This window comes from Leucopleurus acutus (genome assembly GCF_964270905.1).
Source record: "Leucopleurus acutus genome assembly, chromosome: X".
NCBI lineage: Eukaryota > Metazoa > Chordata > Mammalia > Artiodactyla > Delphinidae > Leucopleurus > Leucopleurus acutus.
The window spans coordinates 7,685,133-7,712,356 of NC_139148.1; the positions used below are offsets into that span (position 1 = coordinate 7,685,133).

At 46.1% G+C, this 27,224-nt stretch overlaps 1 protein-coding gene across 2 annotated transcripts in view; it reads right to left on the reverse strand.

Annotated features, from left to right (window-relative positions):
• Window positions 1–17,052: 17,052 nt before the first annotated feature.
• Window positions 17,053–27,224, reverse strand: part of MID1 (midline 1) — a 177,470-nt gene continuing 167,298 nt past the window's right edge. For both annotated transcript variants that reach the window (XM_082865238.1, XM_082865239.1), the window contains 2 exons: window positions 25,003–25,210; window positions 17,053–17,454 (listed from right to left, as the gene is read on the reverse strand). In XM_082865238.1, coding sequence (XP_082721364.1) covers window positions 17,106–17,454; window positions 25,003–25,210 — 557 coding nt within the window. In that variant the 3' untranslated portion in view covers window positions 17,053–17,105. The remainder of the gene's footprint in view (window positions 17,455–25,002; window positions 25,211–27,224) is intronic.

Sequence of the window (27,224 nt, forward strand, 5' to 3'; positions counted from 1 at the left end):
TTAAACCTTGTTTTCCCATTGATCTTATATTTCTTCTTTGTCCCTTTCTTTTTGTTTTTCCTTTTGTGGCTTGATGATTTTTTTTGTATTATGCTTTTGTTCTCTTCTTTTTGTTTTTTGTGAATCTATTGTATGTTTTTGATTTATGGTTGCCCTATTTTTTAAGTATGTTAACCCCTCTATATCTACTTGCTTTAGACTGGTAGTCATATAGGCTCAAACACATTCTAGAAAAAAATATCTACCTTCTCTTACTCTCCTTCCTGACAGTTTATGATTTTTTTTTTTACATTTTAGGATTTTGATGTCCTCTTTTGCATCTTCATGTTCATCCTTTTGCTATTCATTGTGGTTATCATTGCTTTCACAGAAATTTTTTGATTTTTTAAAAATAAATCTGTGTACTGGCTTATTTAAGTGATTTACTTTCCAACTGTGATCTTCCCTTTCCTCCATATTCTTACTTCTTTTCTATTTAGAGAAGATCTTTTCATATTTCCTTTAGGATAGGTTTAGTACTGCTGTATTCTTTTAGTTTTTGCTTGTGTGAGAAATTCTTTGTCTCTCCTTTCATTCTAAATGGTAATCGTTCTGGGTAGAGTATCCTAGGTTGCAGATTTTTTCCCTTTCGGGACTTCGAATATCTCTTGCCACTCCCTTCTGGCGTGCAGCGTTTCTGTGGAGAAATCAGCTGACAGCCTCATGGGGGTTCCCTTGTCATTAACTCTTTGTTTTTCTCTTGCTGCCTTTAGAATCCTCTCTTTATCTTTAACTTTTGCCATTTTTATTATAATATGTCTTGGTGTACGTCTGTTTGGGTTTATCTTGTTCAGAACCCTCTGTGCTTCCTGTATCTGGATATGTGTTTCCTTCTTTAGGTTTGGGAAGTTTTCAGCCATAATTTCTTCAAATACATTTTCAATCCTCTTTTCTCTTTCTTTTCCTTTTGGAACCCCTGTTATGCATACATTGGCACACTTTCTATTATCCCATAGGTCTCTTATATTGCTTTCATTTTTTTTTTCATTTGGGGGTTTCTGCTGTTGTTCTAATTGGGTGATTTCCATTATTTTATCTTCCAGATCACTTATTCATTCTGCTATTCATAGCCTTTATTTTTTATTTTAAAAATATTTATTTATTTGGCTGTGCTGGGTCTCCGTTGTGGCACACAGGATCTGCGTTGCAGTGTGTGGGATCTTCACTGCCATGTGCTGGATCTTCAGTTGCGGCATGCAGAATCTTGAGTTGCAGCATGAGGAATCTTTAGCTGTGGCATGTGGAATCTTTAGCTGCGGCATGTGGGATCTAGTTCCCTGACCAGGGATCGAACCCGGGCCCCCTGCCTTGGGAGCGTGGAGTCTTAACCGCTGGGCCACCAGGGAGGTCCCTATTCATAGCCTTTATTTCAGCTTTCTTCTCTTCAAATGAATTCGCTAATTTTTCTTGGCTCCTCCTTATAGCTTCTAGTTCTTTTTACAGTAGTCTGCATTTATGTCAATAGCCTTTCTTCATTCCTTCAGTATTTTCATTATCTCCTTTTTGAACTCGGTGTCTATTAGACTGAAGAGGTTTGTTTCATTGTTTGTTCTTCGAGGGGAATTCTCTTGATCTTTTATTTGGATGTGGTTCCTCTGCTTCTTCATTTTACTCGTATTTCTCTTGCTCTTTGAGTTTAGAAATAATTCTATACTGTGGTCTTGGAGGGCTATCTTTATGTGGGAATGTCCCTGTGTAGCCTGCGTGGATTTGATATTCTTTGGTGCGAGGGCTGTTTTCAGTACGGATTCCTGCCACCGCTTTCCTCCGTGTGTGCTGACCATTGACCTCTTGGTAGGAGGTGTGACTGGTGTTACGGATATTGAGTGGGGCGTCCTCTTTGCTCTGTGGTTGTCACTGCCCTGTCAGGGGCAGGGTCTGCTCCCTAGTTGCTGGAGTGGAAGCCCCCAGGTCTGTTTCTGAGCTACAGTTCTGATCTGCGTGTGAGGCAGGAGGGATTGGAGGGCTCCCACTGGGAGAGGAGCCACTGAGTGTTCCTCCGCTGGAGCTGTTCACCTGTGAGCGTGCTCTGTCATGTCACTGTTCACCCACTGTGTGGGCTCACAAAGTACACTGTTGTTGCCATTGCCCTCGGCCCCACCTCAATCGTGGGTGTGCCGGCAGTTGGCCCTGGTGTCTCTCGGGCACTGTTTGCACCAGGCCACCAGGCCAGATCCACTGAAGTCAGGTCCAAGGACTGCAGTTATCATGCACCTGGACCTGCTGTGGGAGCTGTGGAGGCAGCTCAGACTCTGGCCCAGCCCAGCCCCCATGTGTACGCACCCACAAAGCCCCCAGCTGCTAAGGTCAGACCTGTCCCAGCCACAGGAGCACCTGTTGTCCATTCGGATGTTCCACAGGTGATGAATTTGCAAAGCCGTCAGTGGAGGTATGGATCAGTGGTTCACACAGCCCAGGAGAGATTTCAGCTCCGCTTCCTAAGTTGCACAGCCCCTGGGGCTCAGCTGTAATTTCAGCCCCACCACTGCATATGGGCAACCCACCAGTGTCTGCTCCTGGGGCTGCCAAGGAGGTGGCCGGGGCATGAGAGCCTTCCCCGGGCGGGAGCCTCTCCTGGAGCCTGCAGAGGCAGGGATTGGCGCGCGGCGAAAGAGGCCGCTATGGTCGCCCCGCCCCTCCCTTTGCATGCCGCTTAACAATGGTGCTCCGTTTCTATGGCGGCCTGGGCTGCTTCTGAGAACACTCCCCACTGTGGTGCCCCACACTCCAGCCCCTTCAGGCTGTCTCCATGCAGCCAACAGCAGTCCTCTTCCCAGGTCTGTCCTCTAAACCCCAAGTTCCAGCACTCAGCCCCCACCCATACCAGAGGACACGCGTCTCAGGCTGGGGCGTGCAGGATGGTGGCACGGCCCTTCCGTGTAGGTCTCTCTCTCTGTCCTGCCTGCTGCCAGCCCGTTGTTGTGCTCTCCTCTGAGCCCCAGGAGCTCCTTTTCTGTCCCAGCTGATCTCTGCACTGGCGAGGGGGCTTCCCAGGGTGCGGGAACCTTTTCTCTCCTTTAGCTCCCTCCCGGGGGTGCAGATTCCATCCCACTTGCTCTTTTATTTCTTTTTTTCTTTCTTTCTCACACCCGGGTATGTGGAGATCTTTCTTGTCCTTTCAGGTGTTTCAAGTCTTCTGCTTTTGTTCAGTAGGTGTTCTGTGAGAATTGTTCCATTTGTAGATATATTCTTGAGGTACTTGTGGAAAGAGGTGAGCCCCACTTCCTACTACTCTGCCGTCTTGATTTCTCTGCTGACCATATGGTTTTTATTCTTCAATTTGTTAATGTGGTGTAGCACATTCATTGATTTATGGATATGGAAAATTCTTGCCTCCCTGGGATAAATCCCATTTGATCATGGTGTATGATCCCTTTAATGTCTTGAATTTGGTTTGCTAATATTTTGTTGAGGATTTTTACATCTATGTTTATCAGTGATATTGGCCTGTAATTACCTTTTTTGTGATACCTTTGTCTGGTTTTGGTATCAGTGTGATGCTGGCCTCATAGAATGAGTTCAGAAGTGTTCCTTTCTCTTTACTTTTTTGGAATAGTCTGAGAAGGATAGGTGTTAACCCTTCTCTAAATGTTTGGCGGAACTCACCTGTGACGCCATCTGGTCCTGCACTTTTGTTTGTTGGGAGTTTAAAAATTACTGATTCAGTTTCTTTCACGTTAGTTGGTCTGTTCATATTTTCTGTTTCTTCTTGGTTCAGTCTTGGGAGGTTGTACCTTTCTAAGAATTTGTCCATTTCTTCAAGGTCGTCCATTTTATTGGCGTATAGTTGTTCGTAGTAGTCTCTTAAGGTCCTCTGTATTTCAGTGGGGTCAGTCGTGACTTGTCCTTTTTCATTTCTGATGTGATAGATGTGGTCCATCACCCTTTTTTTCTTGATGACTCTGGCTAAAGGTTTATCAATTTTGTTTATCTTTTCAAAGAACCAGCTTTTAGTTTTATTGATCTTCTCTCTTGTTTTTTTAGTCTCTATTCCATTTATTTCTGCTCTGATCTTTATGATTTCTTTCCTTCTAGTAACTTTGGGTTTTGTTCGTTCTTCTTTCTCTAGTTCCTTTAGATGTAAGGTTAGATTGTTTATTTGAGATTTTCCTTGTTTCCTGGGGTAGGCTTGTATCACTATAAACTTCCTTCTTAGAAGTGCTATTGCTGAGTTCCATAGGTTTTGGATGATCATGCTTTCATTTTCATTTGTCTCTAGGTATTTTTAAATGTCTTCTTTGATTTCTTCAGTGATACATTTGTTGTTCAGTAGCATATTGTTTAGCTTCGATGTGTTTGTGGGTTTTTGCATTTTTGTCTTATAGTTGATTTCTAGCCTCATAGCACTGTTGGTCAGAAAAGATGGTTGATACGATTTCAGTTTTCTTAAATTTACCGAGGCTTGTTTTGTGGCCTTGCATGTGATCTATCCTGGAGCATGTTCCTTGTGCACTTGAAAAAATGTGTATTCTGCTCCTTTTGGATGAATGGAGAAGTGGCCTTCTTTAGGACACGTCCTGTGCATCCCAGTGCGCTCCCCTCTCATCACCCAAGCTATATGCTTTAGGGGTTTCCCCTGTGAGGGCTGATGAGTCCTTCTGTTGTGGTGGGCTCTGTGGGTGACCTGGTAGGCTTGGGTAGCTCCTAATCCAGTTGGTTGCCAGACCCTGCCTTGTGTGGAGGCTGCCGGGTCATGAGGAAGCTGACTGTAGAAACCCAGGGGATTCCAGGGCTAGTGCTGGCTCGCTGGTGGGTAAAGCCAGCTCCTGGAGTTATTGCTGGACTACTTGCAGGCAGAGCTGTGTCCTGGAGTTTGGCTGCAGGGCCCAGGTGATCCCAGAGCTGGTGTCAGATCACTGGTGGCGAGGGGGCGGTTGCTGAGACAGTTGTGTACAGGGTCCGGGGTGTCCTGAAGCTTACGTTGGCCTGCTGGTAGGCAGGGACAGGTCTTAGCTGGTCCCTGGGCAGGGTCTGGCCTACGGTGGGCAGGCTGGGTCTGTAGGCTGCAGCATTATAGTCTTGCTGCGTCTGGTATGTGCACCCTGGCGGGTGAGGCTGGTCTGGAGGCTAATGCAAGCTTCCTAGAGGGCAGAGCTGCTGCCTGCCTGTTGGTGGGTGGAGCTGGGTCCTGGCCCTCTGGTGGGCAGGGCTGTGTGTGTGGTTTTTTTTTTTTACATCTTTATTGGAGTTAATTGCTTTACAATGGTGTGTTAGTTTCTGCTTTATAACAAAGTGAATCAGTTATACGTATACATATGTTCCCATATCTCTTCCCTCTTGCGTCTCCCTCTCTCCCACCCTCCCTATGCCACGCCTCTAGGTGGTCACAAAGCACCGAGCTGATCTCCCTGTGCTATGCGGCTGCTTCCCACTAGCTGTCTACCTTACGTTCGGTAGTGTATACATGTCCACGCCTCTCTCTCGCTTTGTCACAGCTTCCCCTTCCCCCTCCCCGTATCCTCAAGTCCATTCTCTAGTAGGTCTGTGTCTTTATTCCTGTCTTACCCCTAGGTTCTTCATGACATTTTTATTTCTTAACTTCCATGTATATGTGTTAGCATACGGTATTTGTCTCTCTCTTTCTGACTGACTTCGCTCTGTATGACAGACTCTAGGTCTATCCACCTCATTACAAATAGCTCAATTTCATTTCTTTTTATGGCTGAGTAATATTCCATTGTATATATGTGCCACATCTTCTTTATCCATTCATCCGATGATGGGCACTTAGGTTGCTTCCATGTCCTGGCTATTGTAAATAGAGCTGCAGTGAACATTTTGGTAAATGACTCTTCTTGAATTATGGTTTTCTCAGGGTATATGCCCAGTAGTGGGATTGCTGGGTCCTGTGTTTAAGGGCTATGTCTAGAGGCGGCTGTGGGCTCAGAAAGTCTTTAGGCAGCCTGTCTCCTGATGAGTGGGGCTGTGTCCCTACTCAGTTAGTTGCCTGGCCTGAGGTGTCATAGCGCTGGTGCCTACCAGCTGTTGGGTGGTACCAGGTCTTGGCACTAATGAGCTAGAGGGAGGATCCCACCATGGTGCCCTCCTGCACCAGTGTCCACGTGGTAGAACCTCCCCAGAACGGCTGACACCAGGGTCTCTGCCCCCAGGGTTATCTACAGGCACCCCCCCACCACTGCCTCTCCAGGAAACTCTCTAAGACCAGCAGGTGGGTCTGGCCCAGGCTCTTATCAAAATAGTGCTTTTGCCCTGGGTCCCGGTGCATTTGAGATTTTGTGTTCCCCCTTTAAGTGTGAAGTCTCTATTTCCTCCAGTCGTTTGGGACTCCTGAAATTAAGCCCTGCTGGCCTTCAGAGGCAAATGCTGTGGGGCCTCATCTTCCTGATGCAGGACCCCCAGGCTGGGGAGCCTGACATGGGGCTCAGAACTCTCACTCCTGGGGACTTCCCTGGTGGTGCAATGGTTAAGAATCTGCCTGCCAATGCAGGGGACACGGGTTCGAGCCCTGGTCCGGGAAGATCCCACATTGCCGTGGAGCAACTAAGCCCGTGCACCACAACTACTGAGCCTGTGCTCTAGAACCCGTGCTCCACAACAAGAGAAGCCATCGCAACGAGAAGCCCGCGCACTGCAATGAAGAGTAGCCCCCGCTTGCCGCAACTAGAGAAAGCCCGTGCACAGCAACGAAGACCCAACACAGCCAATAAACAAACAAACAAACAAACTCTCCTGTGGGAGAACCTCTGCACTATAATTATTCTCCAGTTTGTGGGTCACCCACCTGGGTGTATGGGACTTGATTATATCGTGAGTCTGCCCCTCCTAGCCATCTTGTTGTGGTTCCTTCTTTTCGTAAAAGTTCTTTTCTGGTAGTTTCCAGTCTGTTTTGTTGATGGTGGTTCTGCAAACCGTTCTGATTTTGGTGTGCCCATGAGAGGAGGTGAGCTCTGGATCTTTCTACTCCGCCATCTTGGCCAATTTCTGTATTTGCATTTTTTGAGGGCTCCAGTTCCAGGAAGAAGAGGGAGATGTTTATTCTTCTGACATTCCTGCCTCCCTCTCTGCCAATGTAACTGACAGCGCACTGGGCGGGCCCGGGGGTGTCGAGCCTGCGAGCTGGACAATGCCTGCATATCAACAGACTCCTCACAAGTGACCCAGCGGCCTGGGAGCGGAGGAAGGAATAGAAAATTGGTGGGAAGGTGATGTGAGAAGGTTCCGTGGACAGAAGGGATGTCATCATGATATAGGATGGATGTCACCATTGAAGTGTTCGTTAGGTCACTGGTCCTCAAAGAGGAGTGACTGTGCCCCCATCCCCCACCCCGCAGGGCACATCTGGCAGCTGTCTGGAGATGTAGTTGGTTGGCACACCTGGGTTGGGGGTGGTCAGAGGCCAGGGCTGTTGCTATACATCCTGCAGTGCACGGGAGAGCCCCGTAACAAGGAACTTTGCAACCCCAGATGTCCATGGTGCCAAGGCAGAGAACTCCTGCTTTAGAGACGGGACAGCTCGAGAAAGGACTGAACGGAGTCGAAACTGGGCATCAGAAGACTTTGTCCACAGGGACTTCCCTGGCGGTCCAGGGGTTAAGGCTTCAAGCTTCCACTGCAGGGCACATGGGTTCAATCCCTAGTTGGGGAACTAAGATCCCACATGGTGCTCGGCCCCCCCAAAAAAGAAGACGACGACGACTTTGTCCACGGAACAAGTGAGATGAGGAAGAGAGAGTATATCCGGAAATACACTCAAAAGATACCTGCTTTCCCATCCTGTGTGTCCATGAGGGTGGAAGATTGTACCTGGCAATCTCATTAGACCCTCAGTACGTAAGCACACAGAGTTCGTAATATCCTGCGTAAATTGAAAATGAAAACTTGACACCCGGCCTGTAATTAGCGAGAATGAACAACTTCCTCATTTTTACCCAATTCACCAGGGCATTGTAACGCTCAGTCATCTCATTTCCTTCCAGAGCTGTAAAGGTGTCATGATTTCAGTCTCCCTGCAGTGGAATTTTTCTGCAACACGGAGCCTGGTCATTGCACTTTGGGGATGTTTTTGACGGCTGGGTCTGACAGCATGAAGGGAAATTTTTCACATTTGTGTCTCGGATGCTGTCTTGAGCGGTGTTGATTTTCCTCCAGTCAGAGCTGTTCCCGAGGACTTCCTGGTTTTAAGCGCAAAAGCCTCAGGAAGAGTGAGCTGCCTTTAAAGGTCAGCTGCCCCAGCATGTACGGTCACTCTGAAATCGTGCAGACGGCAGCCCAGAGCAGTGCTTCTGTGCTGATCCAGGAGTATCTCTGGCCTGGTTCCCTGCAGGGAGTGGGAGGCCTGTGGCATTTCTCTGGGCTGTCCTCCATGCCCGGGATATCTCCCCGTAGCCATCTGTGAGAACGATTGGACTCTCATCTGTTGCTCAATAGATGTTTGCGTTGTTCAAGCACCTCCACCAAGAAAAGATGGATTGACTTGGAAATTTTAGAAATACATGTATTTCGGAGCCTAGAAATGAAGTCCAGGAGGGAGCAGCTGGCCTTACGTTTTTGGCACCGAGTCCAGCAGCATTGCTTAATGAGAACTGCCCGTCTAGCAGGATCAAGGGCCCGGGCTCTGCAGGCTGGTTGGCCCCGTGAACTCTGGGGTTGAGGGTTCACGCCCTGGCGCTTCTGCTTCCAGTCGATCATTTGAAAGTTGCAAACGTCCTCCTACCGGCAACCTTCTCCATTTCAGGATGTCCTGAGTGCCGGGTCCGGAATGTGGGGAGAGGGCAAGTGGCAACCGATAACAGGTGCTGGGATGGGGCGCCCCGCCCTCCTTTCTCTGTGTGTACCAAGTCCCCAGGGGCTGAAGGGCAGAGGCCTTGAGCGGGCTCACTGGTCCATGATGAGGGCTAGACATTTATTCTTGTTGGCGTCTCTTGCTGCTTCTGGACCTGGCCTCGTCCAGAGGGATTTGCCCCAAGGCCTGACATAGGGATCTAAACCAGGAATAGTCATCTCTGTCATCATCTACAGGAACTTATCTATTGGAGTAACAGACTCCAAAATGCAGTAGGCCCAAGCAAAATGCATAGCCTTTGGATAGGTTTGCCCCAAATTTGCCAATTCCAGATCCTGTATTCCTCAACTAACCCTGTCCTGACTCCCACTTTCATTCTTCTGGGGGTGGGGTGGTGAACTGTTGGCTCCTAGGAAATGTTCCTTGCTTGGAAGCCTCCTTGGTCTGCTGTTAACACAGGTACCCCAGCTTTCTTTGGGCGAGTGTTCGTGTGCTGTATCTTTGACCATCTGTACTGGAGGAACTGTTGAGGCTGTGTCGCCTGCTCGCTCACCTTGTCTAGGTGATACCCTAGAGCTCACCTTATTTGCACGTGGATCGTCTTAGAGTGTGGGGTGAGCTGAGCCATTAAGAATTATATAAGCACAACTTCAGACTTCGAATTCAGGGGTGGGAGCCAGGCGGGAGATGATAAAAGACACTGACGGGCAGATCTACTCGCCCAATTTGGAGGGTTTCTTTTCTGTTGGGTGACCTGAAGCCACTATGAAGACAGGATGGAATTTGCTAGCAGGTAGATTTTCTAGCTTTTATTTTGATACTGTCTTTCATCCTGTAGGTATATGTGGTTTCTGCCAATATGAAGCACTTATGCATTGATTTATTTTTAACACAAGTCTTTTAAAGAGAAGAGCTGAAGTCACGCGGGGCGGGGGCGTTAAGAGAGAGTTGCAAGCAGAACACATTCATGGGACGTTGGAATTCTGCGCTAAATACTTCTGCACATACTGTGTGGGACACGTTGAGCCAAGTCGATCCTGGCCTCAGACTTCAGTAATGTTACAGTCTAGTGGTGGCAAAGAAACAGAAGCAGCAAACAGAATTTACAGAAGGAAATGCTGAGCTGTAATTATGAACAGAGGCACAGAGCGCTTTATGAATCAGTTCTAGGGGAACTAGGTTGAGGCAGATGAGGACACTTCACGGGAAATGCTGGTCGAGAAATAATCAAAAATATTAGCAGTAGGTAAGGCGGTTAGGGAAGGGTGGTCCCAGGAGGGGGACAGAGCAGAGCATCGCTACAGCAGCCAGTGTAGCCGGAGTGCAGGGAATAAGGCGAGAACGGTCCAAGATGATGCTTGGGGAATATTCAGGGAGAACGCCGTGGAGGGTCTCACAGGCACTGTGGAGGAGTTTCATGGAAAGTATCAAGACACGGAACACTCTGAAAAAGTTTAAGTCAGTGTGTGTGGGTCAGAAGCGGGGATAAGAATGGTGGAAGCAGCACGTCGGGGTATGTGTGATGTGATCCCACTTAGACATTACCTTGGCTGCTCCGGGGAATGAGTTGAAAGACAAGATGCAGTATGGATTACAGGTAGACCGGTTAGCAGGTTATGTCAGTGAGATGTGAAAGCTTGGGGGTTCTGTGCAGGCGTAGGGAGGAGGTCAGTTAGAGCTCTTTAAGAGAGAAAATCAACAGGACTTGGCGACAGACTGGACACGGAGGGTGAGGCAGACGTCAAACATGAACGTTTCATTTTTGGTTTGTGAAACTGGCTGGAGACGGCAAGGTTGCGGGGAAGAGACCCCGAGTGCCTTTTTGGACACACTGCATCTCAGGCGCCCCTTAGGCGTCCGGAAGCGATGACCAAGTAACCGGGGTCAATATATGGGGCTGACTGAGCTCAGCAGGGAAATGAGAGCTGGAGGTAGAGATTTGGAAGGCATCTGCCCAGAGTGGCGAAGGAGGAGACGGTGTGGATGGCGTTGTCTAGGGAGGGATTAAAAAAGAACCGAAGTGGGTTAACATCTCAAAAGCTGCTGTGTGCCGAGATGAGGCCAGACATTCATGGGAATATGTATAGATGCAGACGACATTGCTGACATCACTGAACACTGTTTGGTAGATGGAAGACACTGAATGCCTGATGCGAGTGAGTGGGGAGGTATGACGAGAAGCGAGGAAACGGAAGCAGAACATCTGAACTGCCCTTTGCGAAGCTTGACGGAAAAGAGGCGGGAGAGAGGGCGCAGAAGCTGAAGGGAGAATAGACTGGGGAAGGGGTGAGATAAGCTTTATTACCTGAAATATTTTACTAAACAACCTTTAATGACCATCATCAAAAATTGAGCTTTGGGGGTTTCCCTGGTGGCGCAGTGGTTGAGAGTCCGCCTGCCGATGCAGGGGACACGGGTTCGTGCCCCGGTCCGGGAAGATCCCACATGCCGCGGAGCGGCTGGGCCCGTGAGCCATGGCCGCTGAGCCTGCGCGTCCGGAGCCTGTGCTCCGCAACGGGAGAGGCCACAACAGTGAGAGGCCCGCGTACCGCAAAAAAAAAAAAAAAATAAATAAAATAAAATTGAGCTTTGAGGATAAATAGACCATGCTAAAGAACCAGTGTTCCTGAAATCATTTTTCTGTCTCTCCTTAATGGGTAATTGGTTTCTGGCCATGACACATTTGCTTGTTAATTGCCATACTTCCTATTTAATCGTGCCTTTATAATTCTCTTAGAGAACATGGCTGAAAAAGACTCAGAGGGAGACCTGAATTCCTTTCCATAAATCACCCATATTAAGACAGGACAACGACAAGAGAGGTTCTTCCATAAGCCCTTGACCCCATTTTTATTTTACATTCTTGAAAGTACATCCCACAGGGAAAGGGATCTTGCAAGTTCCACATGTCTCTTTTTATGCTCCTATTATAATCACAAGCAGCTCTCTTCTTCAACCTATTTTGCTTCTCTAATTTACAAAATAATAATTTGTAAAAGAGGGGAATGGGGGCTACTCTCTGGAGTGTGTGACATGCCCTTCAGGTTGACTTTGCAAAGTGATTAATTACAGCAGCGTCTGTTACAAAGGTTCAAACTAAATGTACTTCTCAACTCTTACTAAAGGGAATATATTTTACACCTGTGACTTGTGAAAAGGGCTGATCTAAGTCAAAATTATGAAGGAGGTAAAGCGAATCATTAGAACAGGCACACCCTACTCCGTTGAACGAAAGAATCTTTTAATAGCCCTGTAGCCCTGTCTTAAGCACTCGGCAACGGATTCTCCATGAGTTCTGTGATTGCAGAATTGATGTAATTCAGTGTTGGAAAGGACTTGTGAGCTCAGAGGCCCAGAGCCATGAGGGGACATGGCTGAGTCCCCAGCGAGTGAGGGATAGTTAGACAATGCACTGGAGGTTTCAGGCCGCTGGTCCAGCGTGGGACAAATGTGCCCGGTGCTTGTTTTTGTAAATAAAATTTTATTGGAACAGAGCCACACCCATTCGTTTACACATCCTCTCTGGCTGCTTTCACTCTCCAGCTGCAGAGCTGAGTAGTTGTCAGACAGTATGGCCTGCAAACCCTAGAACAGTCCCTCTCTGACCTTGACAGAAAAGGGGCCGAGACCTGTGCTGCTAGGTAGCATTGGCTGCCAATCCTGGCCGCACTTGAGAATCACTTCAAACAAAAGCACGGGGTGCTGGGCCACACTCTGGACCTTCTCATCCCATCTTTCAGGACGGGATCCAGAAATTGGCATTTGTTTAAAAAAGAAAAAGAAAAAAAGAGATTTTCCTGCTCAGCCAGGTTAAGAGTCACTGCGTTACATCGTGCTGCCTCTAGAGCACATGACCTTGAAAAGACACTTCAGGCTGTAAGTGCGTGTCTATATGGGATACGAGCCTGGAGAACGCCCTCTAGAGCGGCGTTTCACACACTGTCCGCTAGTATCAGAATCCCCCCGAGGGCTGGTTGGAACTCTGATCGCTGGGTCCCAGCCCCGCAGATTCTGCCCAGTAGGTCTGGGGTTACACGTGCCAGAGAGCTGGCACGTGTAACAAGCGTGCAGGTGCCACTCACGCCGCAGACCCGTGACCGCAGTCTGCAGAGCGCTGACTTAGGTCAGAAAGGCTCGCATCTCTAATGAAAGTCAAGTCCTATTAGCCTGGGGAGGGGGCTGGCAATAGATTTATGGACCAACTGCTGGGATGGTCCCAGACCTTGCTGTAAAGACCACCACCCGTCTGCTCAAATCGTGCTTGTCTTCCTCTCCGCCCCATCCGGAAGACTGGAACCAAGCCATTCTTCTTCCAGTCTCCGCTCCTGTACAGGTTTTCTCTTACTGCGTCTTTACATTCTCCGGGGACTATTTTGTGTCTTGTAAAGTAAGTGTATTTTGATTAGAGGCCGGCTTGGTGGAGGCAGGAAAGTTTCAAGCATAAAAGAAAATGGATATGTTGCGAAGGAGTATAAAAATTAGCAGAAGTTGAATCAGTATTCGTGGAAATCGTGAATGTGAACACACACACTGGCAAAAAAGGCAACAGAGACAGGCAGAGACAGAGGGTGTGGGAACCACAAAAATGATTTTATTTTCAACCAGAAAGCAACAGCAATGGAGAGTCTGGGCTGAGGGCCTGGCAGCGTGACTCAAGTACCAGGGATTGAATTCGTTCGGGTGCAAGAGGCAGCATACAGAGACCTTTCATTTCCAAGCTAAGCAAATCACATCCAAATCTTTGCGACACTTGTCAGTGGATTTCTATCTACACAGGCTTGGGATTGCTTTTCAGATTTTCCAAGCAATTTTGTAAATATTTTTTTTAAAGGGAAGGAGCCACTGCAGTGAAGGTTTTGGTGCCCCCTTTCTTTTCTTTCTGATATACCAGGCATTGAATCAATTACAGGAAAAGTAAAAAAAAAAAAAAAAAAAAAAAAAAAATTTGCGAGGGCTCTGATTTTAAAAACCAAACCAAAATAAGAGTTTCTCATCTGCGGCACGACTGATATTTTGGGCCGGATAATTCTTTGTCGTAGCATCCTACAAAGCGTAGCACAGCCTCCGAAGCAGCAGCCCTGGTCTCCACCCACTAGATGCCAGTAGCACTTCCCCCAAGTTGGGCCAACCAAAGACGACTCCAGGCATTACCGTATCGCCCCTTGGTTCAGAAGCGCTATTTTAGAAACGTTCTCCCGCCCCCATTACCGTCTCTGTATCCTTTTTAAACCAGATCATCAGGTTCCCAACACCGAAAGCACGTGTATGCTCCCAGACATGTGGGTCTGTCTGCAGGCCCTGCATATGTGCCCGGAGCCGAAATGGAATGCCGCGTCCACTGGGGGGCGCTGGTTCGGTTCCTCAGGAAGTCTCTAGATCTCAGTACCATGATAAAATGCCTTTGTCCTCGGGCCTTTGCCTCTTCTCCAGCAGAAGCTCTCATCACTATGGGCAGTCAGTTTTTGAAGTCATTTTCTTTGAAAGCTGGAAAGAAAATCTTCACCCAAGCCCACTCTCATCTTCATCCATCTAGATTCCTACTTGAATTTATGGCCAGACACTTGTGACATGGGATCCAGGGTTCTTCATTTGTATCCAGCAGAAAAGAGAGAGGCACCATGTTTCTGAGTTCTGTTATGAGGACTGGCTGCATAATTTGCAAGGCCCAGAGCAAAATGAAAATGCAGGCCCCCTTGTCCAAACATTATTAAGCACTTCAAGATGGTCCTAGCGCTGTTCACACACCCGTGACGTCGGACCCGGTAGCCTTGGTTGCCGCTGCATCACTTTTGTGTATTAACGTCATTGGCATTGCCAGCTCTTTCTCCCCTATATCGCGGTGCCTCCTGTGAAGTAAGAACCTCAGAAACAAAAGGCCGCGCCCCCAATCCGTTTAAAGAATTGTACTGCAGCAGATGTTTATAGCATATATTTTTCTGGCTTTCAAAGAAAATCCACATGGAAATCTTTCTACATCGTTACAGTAATGAAAGTAAACACTGTGGCCTTTCATCATATACATATTTTCCTGTAAATATGACAACATGGAAATAGTCATTGCTATTATCCACAATGTTTTTAAGTTAGCAAAGAGTGAGACTTCCACAACAAAATGATACACAATCCCTCTTGTCCATATAAAAATAACCAGAACACAACCTAAATGGCTTTCAGTGAAAGCTGGAGTAGTAACTTCTTCATATTGAAAAGCATTATAATTCATGGAAACACTGTCCTCGTAAATGCTTTAGATTAACATCATAAGGCAAACTGGAGCATGTATTGTACCTGGAGACCACGATTTTAAGAACCTCAGAAGCTGAGTTTTAGACCCTTTTATTTAAAACCTGTTAGTGTACAAAGTGCATGAAAATATCCATTATTCAGCTACCAAAAGAGTACATAAAAATCACTAAGCCAACCCTTTTGGTTTATTCAGGCAAGGCCAATGCACTGTTTTTATATCGTAAGAAGAAAAAAATCCCGTTAAGTTTCCAGAGAATGATTAATGTTTTTTTCCCATTGAGGCGTCCATCTTTTAGATGTGAAATTGTCCTAAGTCGCTAACAAAATATTCATCTGGGTATAAATAATATAGTAAATATATAGAATCTATCTGTTAAGAAAAAGGAGCGCACCTGCCAGTGAAGAGGCCGGAGCACCGGGCAAGCCACCCGTGAAGTCCAGACTCGTCATCACATAACACGATGCTGAAACAGTGGGTCTATGGACGAATTTCAAAGAAACAGTTGGTTGATTTGCTCAAAAACAAAATCAGTAAAAACAGTGTCTAAATCCCCCAGTCTGTTCAGTCAAAACGGCCAGCCCCGTAGCCCAGATAAATATTTTAGCAAATGAAATGGTTGATAGATGTCACGCCCTTCGTCAAGGTAGAACCAATGCCAGATTCCTGGCCCAAGTCCAAGGACGGCTTAAAAAAGTCTTAATTCACGGACCGCTCCAACGTGTCAGGTCAGCACGCCAAGCATCCCATCTGACACGGCGTTGCCAGGTTCTACTAGCAGGTTCCGGAGTGGGAATAGTGAGTTTGATTTTTTTTTTTTGCTTTTTCTTACAACTCTATGGTAAACTACACTAGAATACAGAGGGACTTCTACATCTTTCAAGATGTGTTTAATAAAAGTCTGTTTATAATAACTTTTGAGGCACGTATACTGGAGAACAGTACTTTATGCAATGTCCCTTGTCATTACCAACTCATATATATTAAGCGTTTTTCGGGTGACTTACAGTTGGATGTGGTAGTGGCAGCTGGGACCACGTGTTGATGTCCTGGAGAGCAAAATCGATCCAAAGTGGTGTTGCCATTTGTGACAGAAAATGTTTATTTCCTCAGCCCCAGAGACGAAAATTATTCGGGGGAGGGGGGACACAGGACAGCTATTAAACATAGTGAAGAAATTTCACAGGCCTAAAGAAACTATTAAGAGGAAATAGATTTCTATCACGTCACAGAATCCCACTTCCGAGGAAACGCAAATCAGCCTGAATTTTTGAATAATCAGTAGGACTCAAGGCGACTTTTTTCAACTGCAATCTCATTCTTCATGTTCTCCCAGCATCCTTAATCCTGGGAAAAACAGGGCAATACGTGGCCAAAGGTTTCAGAACCTTTCTTTCCAGCATGATCCCACCAGCCATCGGAGGGTAATTACAGATTTCACTATGGCAGATTCCAAGCTCCCGAGTCGTCTTTCCATTCTCCCTCTTCCTCTCTCCATCCTACACGACCCAATAAATTTTTCTGACATCGCAGTTAGAACACTTCAAGATAAACCAGAGTAAGAAAGCCTGTTTACTTCCCTACTAGATTCAAAACTATTTTTTATTTTGAAAATAGTTGCATACTGTTATGCAGTGTTGGGGTGACAGGACCTCCCATGGGATCCGTAGGACATAGGATGTGAGAAGGGTAGATAAGCACACAAAACGTTTTTCTCGAGCCCAGACACTGTGCTGAAATAAAGGTGGTCAAGAGCTGGTACACTTACGGGCCTCCTAATGTGCAAAACCAGAGAATTCCTAAGAGTTGTAATCCTGGTTATGTTCCTTTTATAAATAATCTATAAATTTTCCTGTAAATACAAAAAAAAAAAAAGGTGAAGAAATTATTAAAGCCTGTACTTGATACAAAACACAGTGAAAGGGAGGAATCGCCCGTTTGGAGTCCTATCTTAGCTGATTTCTGGATACTTTTTGGTGAGATTTAATCACATTCTGGAAGCCTGTGTTTTCTGTGTCCCCGAAATGGTGGCCACCACCCTTTTCATTCCCCGGAAGACAGCTCCGCGCGGCCACGTGCTCACGGCAGCTGCTCGGTGCAGTCTAGATGGTCTGGGATGGGAAGGCCGGTTATGATGGTCAGACATTTGTTCCACACAGTGAAGGTGGGGCACACAGGCTGCGAGAATGTGATGTCGAAAGTGTAGAGGTGGATGGAGTTCAAGGCATCGTAGAACGCGATGGAGCCGTTATCGTAATCCAGCAGGATGCCGACGCGCCGGAGGTGGGGGGCTGGCTCGATGGGGATCTCCTTGCTGTTGTGTCTCACCACCCAGGTATTGTGGCAGCGGCACAGCGCCCAGGAAGCAGAGTTCTTGCCAATCCACTCATGCTTCGGGGCTGATTTGTAAGCGAGGCCAATGGCATACCTGCAGACACAAAACAGCAACGACAAAAACCATGAGCCATGTTGCACACACGCGTGAAATCCTTTCTGCGGTCCTCAGGGGTCAGGAAAACGGGATCCTCTTGTCGTCCCTGTTCATTCTTCAGTGAAAGCTGGCATGAACCCTGGACCCACGTTCCTCATCTTTTTCCCTTCCGAACATAGAGTGGGCAGAAAGGGGCCACTGTATTGCCCCACATTCCCGTTTTCAGTTGAGACGTTACAAGAGAATTGGAACTTTGGGTTTTGCTGTCTTTTTTTTTTTTTTTTTTTTTTTACGTTCACGAAGACCCACGCGACGAATTCTCTAGACCAGTGCCGTCCCGTAGAACTTTCTGCAATGATGGACATGTTCTGCTCTGTTCAGTATGGTAGCCACGAGCTGCAACGTGGCTATTGGGCACTTGAACTGTGGCTGGTGTGAGTGAGGAACTGAACTGGAAATTTATTCAATTTTAATGAAATGAAACTATTTAAAGAGCTCACAAATTGGACAGCACAACTCTAGACTTCTCCTTTTGACCTTCTTTGAATTTTTCACCTGACGCCTTGTCTGTCATTTTCCATGATTTCAAAAGGCAAGCATGGAGAATGATTTTCATTTAGGGGGATAAGTTCTTTGTCATCTCCCAGCCTCAGTTTTCTCATCTGTAACACAGGGACCGTCATTGTGTCTCAGGGTTATTTTGAGGAGTTCAGGAAAGAATACGTGTACAACCCCAGGCACAAGGCCCGGCATATAATATCCACTAATTGTTATTAGTTTTGCCCAGTGACACACGACTAATAACTACCAGAATCAGACTTTGAACGTAGAATGATTCAAAAGGCCACAAACTTACGTAACACCCTCTAATGCCTTTCCTCACCAGAAGAGCCCCTTTGGTTTTATTTCCTACTATACTTTTAAAAAATCTGACTGTCTCTGAGAAGGTGGGTATTCTCCTTATTCTAAATGTCCTCACTGCTCAAAAAAAAAAAGGTTAGAATTCTTTCTACAGTGTTCTAAGCTGCTGAATCTGTTTTCACCCTGCTGAAGTTTGCCTCCATAATATTTGTAGTATTTCATAGTTATTGAGATAAGCAAACCCCATCATTCTCAATAAATAGTGAGTGATTCAGAGTGTTCCATTCTTACAGGAGAAACTAGTCTAGCTGGATATTGACATATGGTACCTTACCCACTGCAGGGAGAAAAACGTCATGGGTCTTTGATTAAAAAAAAAGACATTCTTTCGAAAATCATGTGCTGGATGTAAAGTACAATAAGAGAACACACCGTGACTGAATTAAAAGAGGATGGACTTGGTCATCTGTTCAGCCCAGGGTACCAGCCTGTGCGCCGTCAAACCGGCCTCTTCTCTTCCCTCGTCAATCCTGCTCTGCATCTCAGGGACAATTCTGGGGCTGCATTTCCCAGAGTCCTCCTTCCAATAAGAGTCTGCATCAGATTCAGCCACTGACACCCTTGCACAAGATCCAGAAGTTCTAACAGGAGGGGAAACACCGTTTTCCAGACAGTAGACAGCAGAGGTGAGGTCTGTGGAAGCTTCCAGGCAAACTCCTGGGTATAAGTTGTCTCTGGGCTGCGGGTAGCTTTCCAGCTTCATGGACTGGAGCAGTGGGCTCCCTGACCTGCGCTCCCAGCCCTTCCAGGGCCCCTGGAAGCCTCTGGCTCTCTTCCTCCTTGGTGTACCTAGAATGACTTCTGTTGTTCTCAGAACCCTAACGGCTGCCATTTCCCTTTTCAGATAATGTAGCACTTGCCTTTGCATCACAACAGAGCTGCACGTCTGTACTGGTTCCTTCTTGTTGCTACACACTGTTTTCATTTTTTGTTAAAGAACTTTTGACGTTTCTTTGCCATATGAACCTTAACTGAACCCCCTACGAAGCAGCTGTGGCAGGTATGACTGACTTCATGTAGCAAGGGGGAAACCAAGAGGTTAAAATGAGGGGCAGGGGCTTCCCTGGTGGCGCAGTGGTTGAGAGTCCGCCTGCCGATGCAGGGGATGTGGGTTCGTGCCCCGGTCCGGGAGGATCCCACGTGCCGCGGAGCGGCTGGGCCCGTGAGCCATGGCCGCTGAGCCTGCGCGTCCGGAGCCTGTGCTCCGCAACGGGAGAGGCCACAGCAGTGAGAGGCCTGTGTACCGCAAAAAAAAAAAAAAAAAAAAAAAAAAAAAAAAAAAAGAGGGGCAAAGTCCAGACTCGCTTAACCCGGGGCCCAGTAATCTTTGCGTGAACCCACATTAGCACCATTTTCTAAAACACCAAGAGCACGTTAACAGCCTTAGAGTAAGAAAATAACTCCGTGTAGAGTCCATTAAGCAAAGGAAACCCCCATTATATTATCGTTAATCTGTAAAACTATGTACATCTTTCCACCGAGCTTGAAAGGTGCAGGCAGAAGGCAGTGTTCCATTAAGGTGCGCAGCGAGACTCGGAGAATTCAGAAAGTATAAGAATTATGTTTCTCGGCAGTGTTAACATGCCCCAGGGCATGGATCATAACGTACATGTTAATTTCAAGTCAGGACTATATGTCACGAGAAAATATCTGTGTCATTAGCTGTTGCAAATCAAGGTATTACAGGCATTTGATTGTAAGCGTCACCCTTTCCTCCCAGGAAATGTTCAACTGCTTTCTGAGAATTTTCTGCAATGGACACAAGTTTGTAAAGATACGAAAGCCTGGCGATTAATTTGAGAACCTTTTCCCCTCCTCGCGAGTTGGTTTTGACATCTGGTGTTTCCAAGGTAGTGCTAATCTATGTTTGTATAAGTGAAGTGGTCTGGTGGAATTCCCCACACCATTCATCAATGGCAATGAGATCATAATGATCAGGTATCATTTATCATAAGTAATTATTAACGGGGTTGTAATTATTTAGACACTGGATTCCATCCCAGATTAACAGAGCCCGTTAATTAACTGGAAATATTTGCTCTTTTGCACCTGCAAAAATTCACTGTATTTTCCTTTGGGCTTTTATCTTGTCCCAGTGCAGCTACAAACTATAAATGCCAGTCTGGCCCAGAGTGGGGGAAGGATTTGTCCTCCACCCTCCAGCGGGATGTTGGAACAGGAATGTTCTGGGCAAAGAGAACCGTGTGGGTGGCAAGAGAAAAGAAACCTACTTGCTTGGGACCGTTGTTGGGAGAAATAAGACACCCAAGCTTATGATTTGATGTCTTGGATTTTGCATGACTTGTACCAACACTGGACAGGACTTAGACACACTGCACTGTCTGCAAAGATTTGAATTGAAAGTTTGTTTTGGGGGGTTTTTTTTAAATAAATAAGTGTTTTAGTATCCTGATCTCAAAAGTAACACTGTTATAACACTCATCATCTTCAAGCTAGGCAGTTTTTTTCTTTTAGGCACAGATTAAACTATCAGTCGTTAGGTACACCACAGTTAGCCCTAAAGCGTATTTTTTTTCATTTCCTTTATGGTTTATTACAGGATACATATTTTTAAAATTTTCCTTGAGGCATAGCTGATTTACAGTGTTGTGTTAGTTTCAGGTGTACAGCAGAGTGAATCAGTTACACATATACATATATCCACTCTTTTTTAGATTCTTTTCCCATATAGGTCATTACAGAGTACTGAGTAGAGTTCCCTGTGCTATACAGCAGGTCCTTACTAGTTACCTGTTTTATATAGTAGTGTGTATCTGTCAATCCCAATCTTTTCCTCCCCCCACCCTGTATCCATAAGTTTGTTTTCTACATCTGTGACTCTGTTTCTGTTTTGTAAGTTCATTTGTATCATTTTTTTTAGATTCCACATATGAGTGATATCATATGATATTTGTCTTTGTTTGACTTGCTTCACTTATTATGATAATCTCTAGGTCCATCCATGTTGCTGCAAATGGCATTATTTCGTTCTTTTTTATGACTGAGTAATTATTACAGGACAGTGAATACAGTTCCTTGTGCTCTACAGCAGGACCTTGTTGTTCATCCATTCTATATGTATTGGTTTGCGTCTGCTAGTCCCAAACTCCCAATCCATCCCTACCCCGCCCCTACTTGGCAACCACAAGTCTGTTCTCTACGTGAGTCTGTTTCTGCTTCTTAGAGTTTCATTTGTGTCATATTTTAGATTCCACATATAAGTGATAGCACATGGTATTTGTCTTTCTTTTTCTGACTTACTTCACTTAGTATGTTCATCTCGAGGTCCAGCCATGTTGCTGCAAATGGCGTTATTTCGTTCTTTTTTATGGCTGAGTAATACTCCATTGTATATAGGTACCACATCTTCTTTACCCATTCCTCTGTCCATGTACATTTAGGCTGCTTCCATGTCTTGGCTGTTGTAAATAGTGCTGTTGTGAACACAGGGGTGCGTGTATCTTTTCGAATTAGAGTTTTGTCTGGGTGTATGCCCAGGAGTGGGATTGCAGGCAACTCTATTTTTAGTTTTTGGAGGAACTTCCGTACTGTTCTCCATAGTGGCTGCACCAGTTTACATTCCCACCCATGGTGTAGGAGGGTTGCCTTTTCTCCACACCCTCTCCATGATTTGTTATTTGTAGGCTTTTTGATGATGGCCAGTCTGACCGGTGTGAGGTGGTACCTCATTGTAGTTTTGATATGCGTTTCTCTAATAATTAGCGATGTTGGGCATCTTTGCATGTGCCTCTTGGCCGTCTGCATGTCTTCTTTGGGAAAAGTCTGTTTAGGTCTTTTGCCCATTTTTTGATTGGGTTGTGTGTTTTTGTTGTTGTTGAGTTGTATGAGCTGTTTGTATATTTTGGAAATTAAGCCCTTGTCGGTCGCATGATTTGTGAATATTTTCTCCCCGTCCGTAGGCCATCTTTTTGTTTTGTTTATGGTTTCCTTTGCTGTGCAAAAGCTTGTAAGTTTGATTAGGTCCCATTTGTTTATTTTTGCTTTTATTTCTACCGCTTTGGATTCCTATTGCTTTGGTAGACTGACCTAAGAAACCATTGGTACGATTTGTGTCAGAGAACGTTTTGCCTATGTTCTCTTCTAGGAGTTTTAGGGTGTCATGCCTTATGTTTAAGTCCTTAAGCCATTTTGAGTTTATTCTTGTGTATGGTGAGAGGGTGTGTTCGAACTCCATCGATTTACATGTGGCTGTCCAACTTTGCCAACACCACTTGCCGAAGAGACTGCCTTTTTTCCCATTGTATATTCTTGCCTCCTTTGTCGAAGATTAATTGACCGTAGGTGTGTGGGTTAATTTTGGGGTTCTCTATTCTGTTCCATTGATCCATATGTCTGTTTTTTGTGCCAATACCATGCTGTTTTGATTACTGTAGCTTTGTAGAAGTATTGTCTGAAGTCTGGGAGGATTATGCCTCCTGCCTAAAGCGTAATTATAATGTTTCAAAAATACAGCATGGTGGTTAAGAGCGGGGGTTAGCAAACTACAACCCGTGGGCCAAATCTGGCCCTCTGCTTGTTTTCATAAATGAAGTTGTATTGGCACCCAGCCACACCCATGCATGGATGTGTGGTCTATGGCTGCTTTCCCACCACCACAGTAGAGGTGAGCAGTTGAGACAAAAATCATCTGGCCTGCAAACCTAGAGATACTGGCTCTCTGGCCCTTTACAGGCAACGTTTGCGGACCCTTGGTTAACAGCTTGTACCCTGATTACAGACTCCCCAACTCTGTCACTATGAGCTTTGTGCCCTTGGGCCTCGGTCATCTCGTCTGTAAAATGGGATATTAGCACCTACCTTTGTGGGGCTGTTAGGATGAATAAATGAGTTACCATTCGTAAAATGCTTAGACCAGTGCCTGGCACATAGCTGTGCTAGATAAGGGCTGGCTAAATAAAAATCATAATTGCTCAGAAAGGGAGCTCGTTAAGTGGGCATTTGTGAGACAGATGGCCAGGGTGAGAGGTGCAGTTTATGGCTGTGGAATAGGCAAGGTCAGCTTTGTAAGGTGAACTTGGTAGGGTTAACTAATTCCCACGTAGACTGCCCTGACCTCCACCCCTTAGGCTCAGAGAACTCAATGGGCTCAAAGCACTGGGCTGGATCTAAGGGGCCCTGTGAAATGAGTCCTGGCCAAGGATCACTGCTTCACCCCCCAGCCCCCAAATAGCTCTCAGCTATTTGTGCTGATGGGCCCAGTCTAGAATCACAAAACGTACAAGGCGACAGAAATTAGTTTAAGTGATGAAGAGCAGGAATTTAGAGTAGGAATTGGAGAACTTACTCTGTAAGGGGCCAGAGAGCTAATCATTTTGGCTCCATGGACCACAGGAATCTGTTTTACCTCCTCCACTCTGCTGTGTGGCTCAAAGGCAGCCATAGACACTGTGGAAAAGGACGAGCCTGGCTGTGTTCCCATAAACAGTTTATTTACAAAAACAGACAGCGGGCTGGGTTTGGCCCAAGGGCTGTAGTCTGCTGACCCATGCTTTAAGGCATGGAAGAGCAGTGTTAGCATACTAGCTAGCTCTCCCCGGGACCAGGGCTCTATTCTTGCTGTAAATAAAAAACGGATGGTGTTAAAACGAGTACTTTTTCTTATTGGCCGAATGGTAGACTAGATGATTGCTTGGTATATTTCCACTCCCTCCTCTCAACTCCACGTGAAGAAAATATACTTCCCTGCACCACTAGCCTTGGGCTTGGCCACGTGACTGGCTTTGGCCAATAAGAAGTTAGCAGACATGATGCAAGCAGTGCTTGGAAATGTGCTTGCAGAGTTGGGCTTGCGCTCTTGGGCTCCTTGAGAGGGACGTGGCCTGGGTAGCCCACATGTCCAAAGAGGATGAAGAAACCCATAGAACAGACCTAGATCCAACCTCCAGCTTAAAGCAAGGCCCAGTTAAGATTAGCCTCGAGCAGCTAACCCACAGATGTGGGTGTCGGTGAGCAATAGTAAATTATTGTTGGTTGAAGCCACTGAATTTTGGGGTGTTTGTTATGCAGCATTACTGTAGCAACAGCTGACTGATCAAGATTTTCTGCATGTCATTATTCAAGATGGACCCTGGTATGTGTTGATGCTCTGACAAAGTCCAGAATAAGATGTGCCTTTTTATAGTTGTAGGACAACATCCATCAACAGATGAATGGATAAAGCAGATGTGGTGTGTGTGTGTGTGTGTGTGTGTGTGTGTGTATCCACACACACCGGAATACTACTCAGCCATAAAAAAGAATGAAATAATGCCATTTGCAGCAACACGGACAGACCTAGAGATTATCATACTAAAGTGAAGCAAGTCAAACAAAGACAAATATCATATGATATCACTTATGTATGGAATCTAAAATATGATAGAAAAGAATTGATTGACAAAACAGAAACAGACTCACAGACGTGGAAAACAAACTTTCGGTTACCAAAGTGGAAAGGGGAGAGGGATAAATGAAGAGTTTGGGATTAGCAGACACAAACTACTGTGTGTCAAAGAGATGGGGGACAAGGTCCTGCTGCGTGGCGCAGGGAACTATGTTCAATGCCTTGTAATAATCTGGGATGGAGGAGAACGTGAAAGAATATATTTAGATAAAATTGCCTACCATGTGCTTCCGCTTATGACCACTTCCCAGTAATGCCGGCCACTGTCAATGAACACGTTTCCAGCTACGCCATAGCTGCCTTGGCTGGTGAAGCGTTCAGGCGTGTGGCTCTTTTTGGAGGATGACTCATCACGTTCTACTGTCAAGTTATCGTGGGACACCTTTAGCTTGCGATGTGCAGATTTGGGGTCCAGTTTAAATGGTTGGCCTGGAAACGGTTACAAAACAGAAAGCGGAAGATGAAAAGAACGGTTGATTTTAACACGAGCACGAACGTATTTTCAGAATCAGCTTTAAAAAGTACCGGAAAATGGTAACAAGCACGTCCCTGCCATCATGGGCTCGCAGTCAGTCAGTTCTAAGATGCGGATGCAGGGGTGCTACGCTCACAAGTCGACAACCGCTCGGGTGAGGATCCACCAGAACATGTGGTGTGAGCTATCCTGGGGGAAGCCCAGCTGTACACCCGCGGCACAGGTACGTACTGGCTGAACAGCGTCCGGGAAGGGAGGAGGAAATGAAGGCTTCATTTTCAACCATTCCCATGTTCAATCAGCTTAAAATGGGTTCACGCTCAATAGACTGCAGACCAGGAACCAAACAGGTCAAGACTGCAGGTTTCCACATACAGAATAATCTACGGGCTTATATTACTTTGAGATTATTCCAAATTAAAGCAATCCTCTCACGAGCTTATAGTGACCATGAAGTTGTCTGGTTTTCAGCCCACAAGATCAGGCAAACAGCGTGATGGTGACACCTGGGTTTTGCCTCGTGAGTTCATTTGTATATTTAAGAAGGTCCTCTCTCTTTCACATTTGTGTTTTGAAAATGGAACCATTATAAAATCTTGGGAGAATCGCACCTGAACATCTTGTTGTTAACTGTTACTTCTTTGAGAATTCACCACTGGTGTGGAGGCCAGCCACCCTGTCATTCAACACGACGTCGGTACAAGGCACTTAAAAGGCAGGAAATGAGGTACAACGTGATGCAAACACCATGATGTTCAAACTCCACAGCCACTGGCAGCTGGGAGGCTGCTTCCGCGCAGTGCACGGGTCTCAGATAATCACAGGAAAAAGTCTGGTAAATCTGACTGTGGCAATACACGATGGCTGAGAAACTGAGGCAGCGAGCCTGGAGCAGTGTGTGTGACATCGCATGCAGGTAGGCCAGAGGATTTCTAGTCGCTGCTTGGATACAGACATGACATCAGCACTTCTAAAATCCTTTCTTTTAGATCGGGGACCAGCACACTTTTTCTGCAAGAGGCCAGATAGGAAATATTTTCAGCTACGTTGGCCACGTGTTTTCTTCCGGGGCCATTGAACGCTACTGTCCTCGCATGGAGACAGCCAGAGACATAGGTAAACAGATGGGCGTGGCTCTGTGCCAGTAAAAGTTTATTTACAAAAACAGGCAGCTGAGTCTGGCCCACGGGCTGTACTTTGCTGACCCATTTTAGATTTCTGTTCATATCGGAGAAAAGCTTAAAGGGGAGCTGAGAAAATCCTCAAGTGCCCAGCAGGCAGTGGGTATTCTCAAAGCTGGATTCCATGTGTAGTTTAAATTCTGCCTTGGCTTGTTTAAAAAAAAAAAAAAAAACTGTCCCCAGGAACGATCACACCAGCAACTATGAGGGATAAAGTATGAACTAAGACAAGAAGAGTCTGAAGATGGTTTGGCTTATGGTGTGATAAACCATTAATAGGAAAGGACATGAGAAAGAATGTGTATATAACTGGATTGCTTTGCTGTACGGCAGAAATTAACCCAACATTGTAAATCAACTGTACTTCAATAAAATTGGAAAAAAAGGAAAAAAAAAAAAAGGTGGAAGATAGAACGTGCGTAAAAATCATTGGACCCTAATGGGCGGATTAGGAAGGCATTCCATAAAGGCGCGCACCCATCATTGACCATGAAGGCCGTGTTCTGCTTGCCCTTCTTCCAGTGAGGGAAGACCAGAACGTTACAGCCACCGAACAGACTGGCCTTCTAACGGTGAACTACATCGTGTTTGCTTCAGCTCCCGGCTTCACCGACACATGCATGGAGCAGGGTCATGCCATCTGATGTCAGGCCCAACCCCCTGCCTTCTCGGAAGAAACTCCACTTGCGCCTCGGATGTGTTTCTCAAGGAAACTATGACCTACTCTGTCTAGGTTCAAGGCTTTCGCTTTGATGAGGGCAAATGAGCGCAGGGAACAAATTAATCA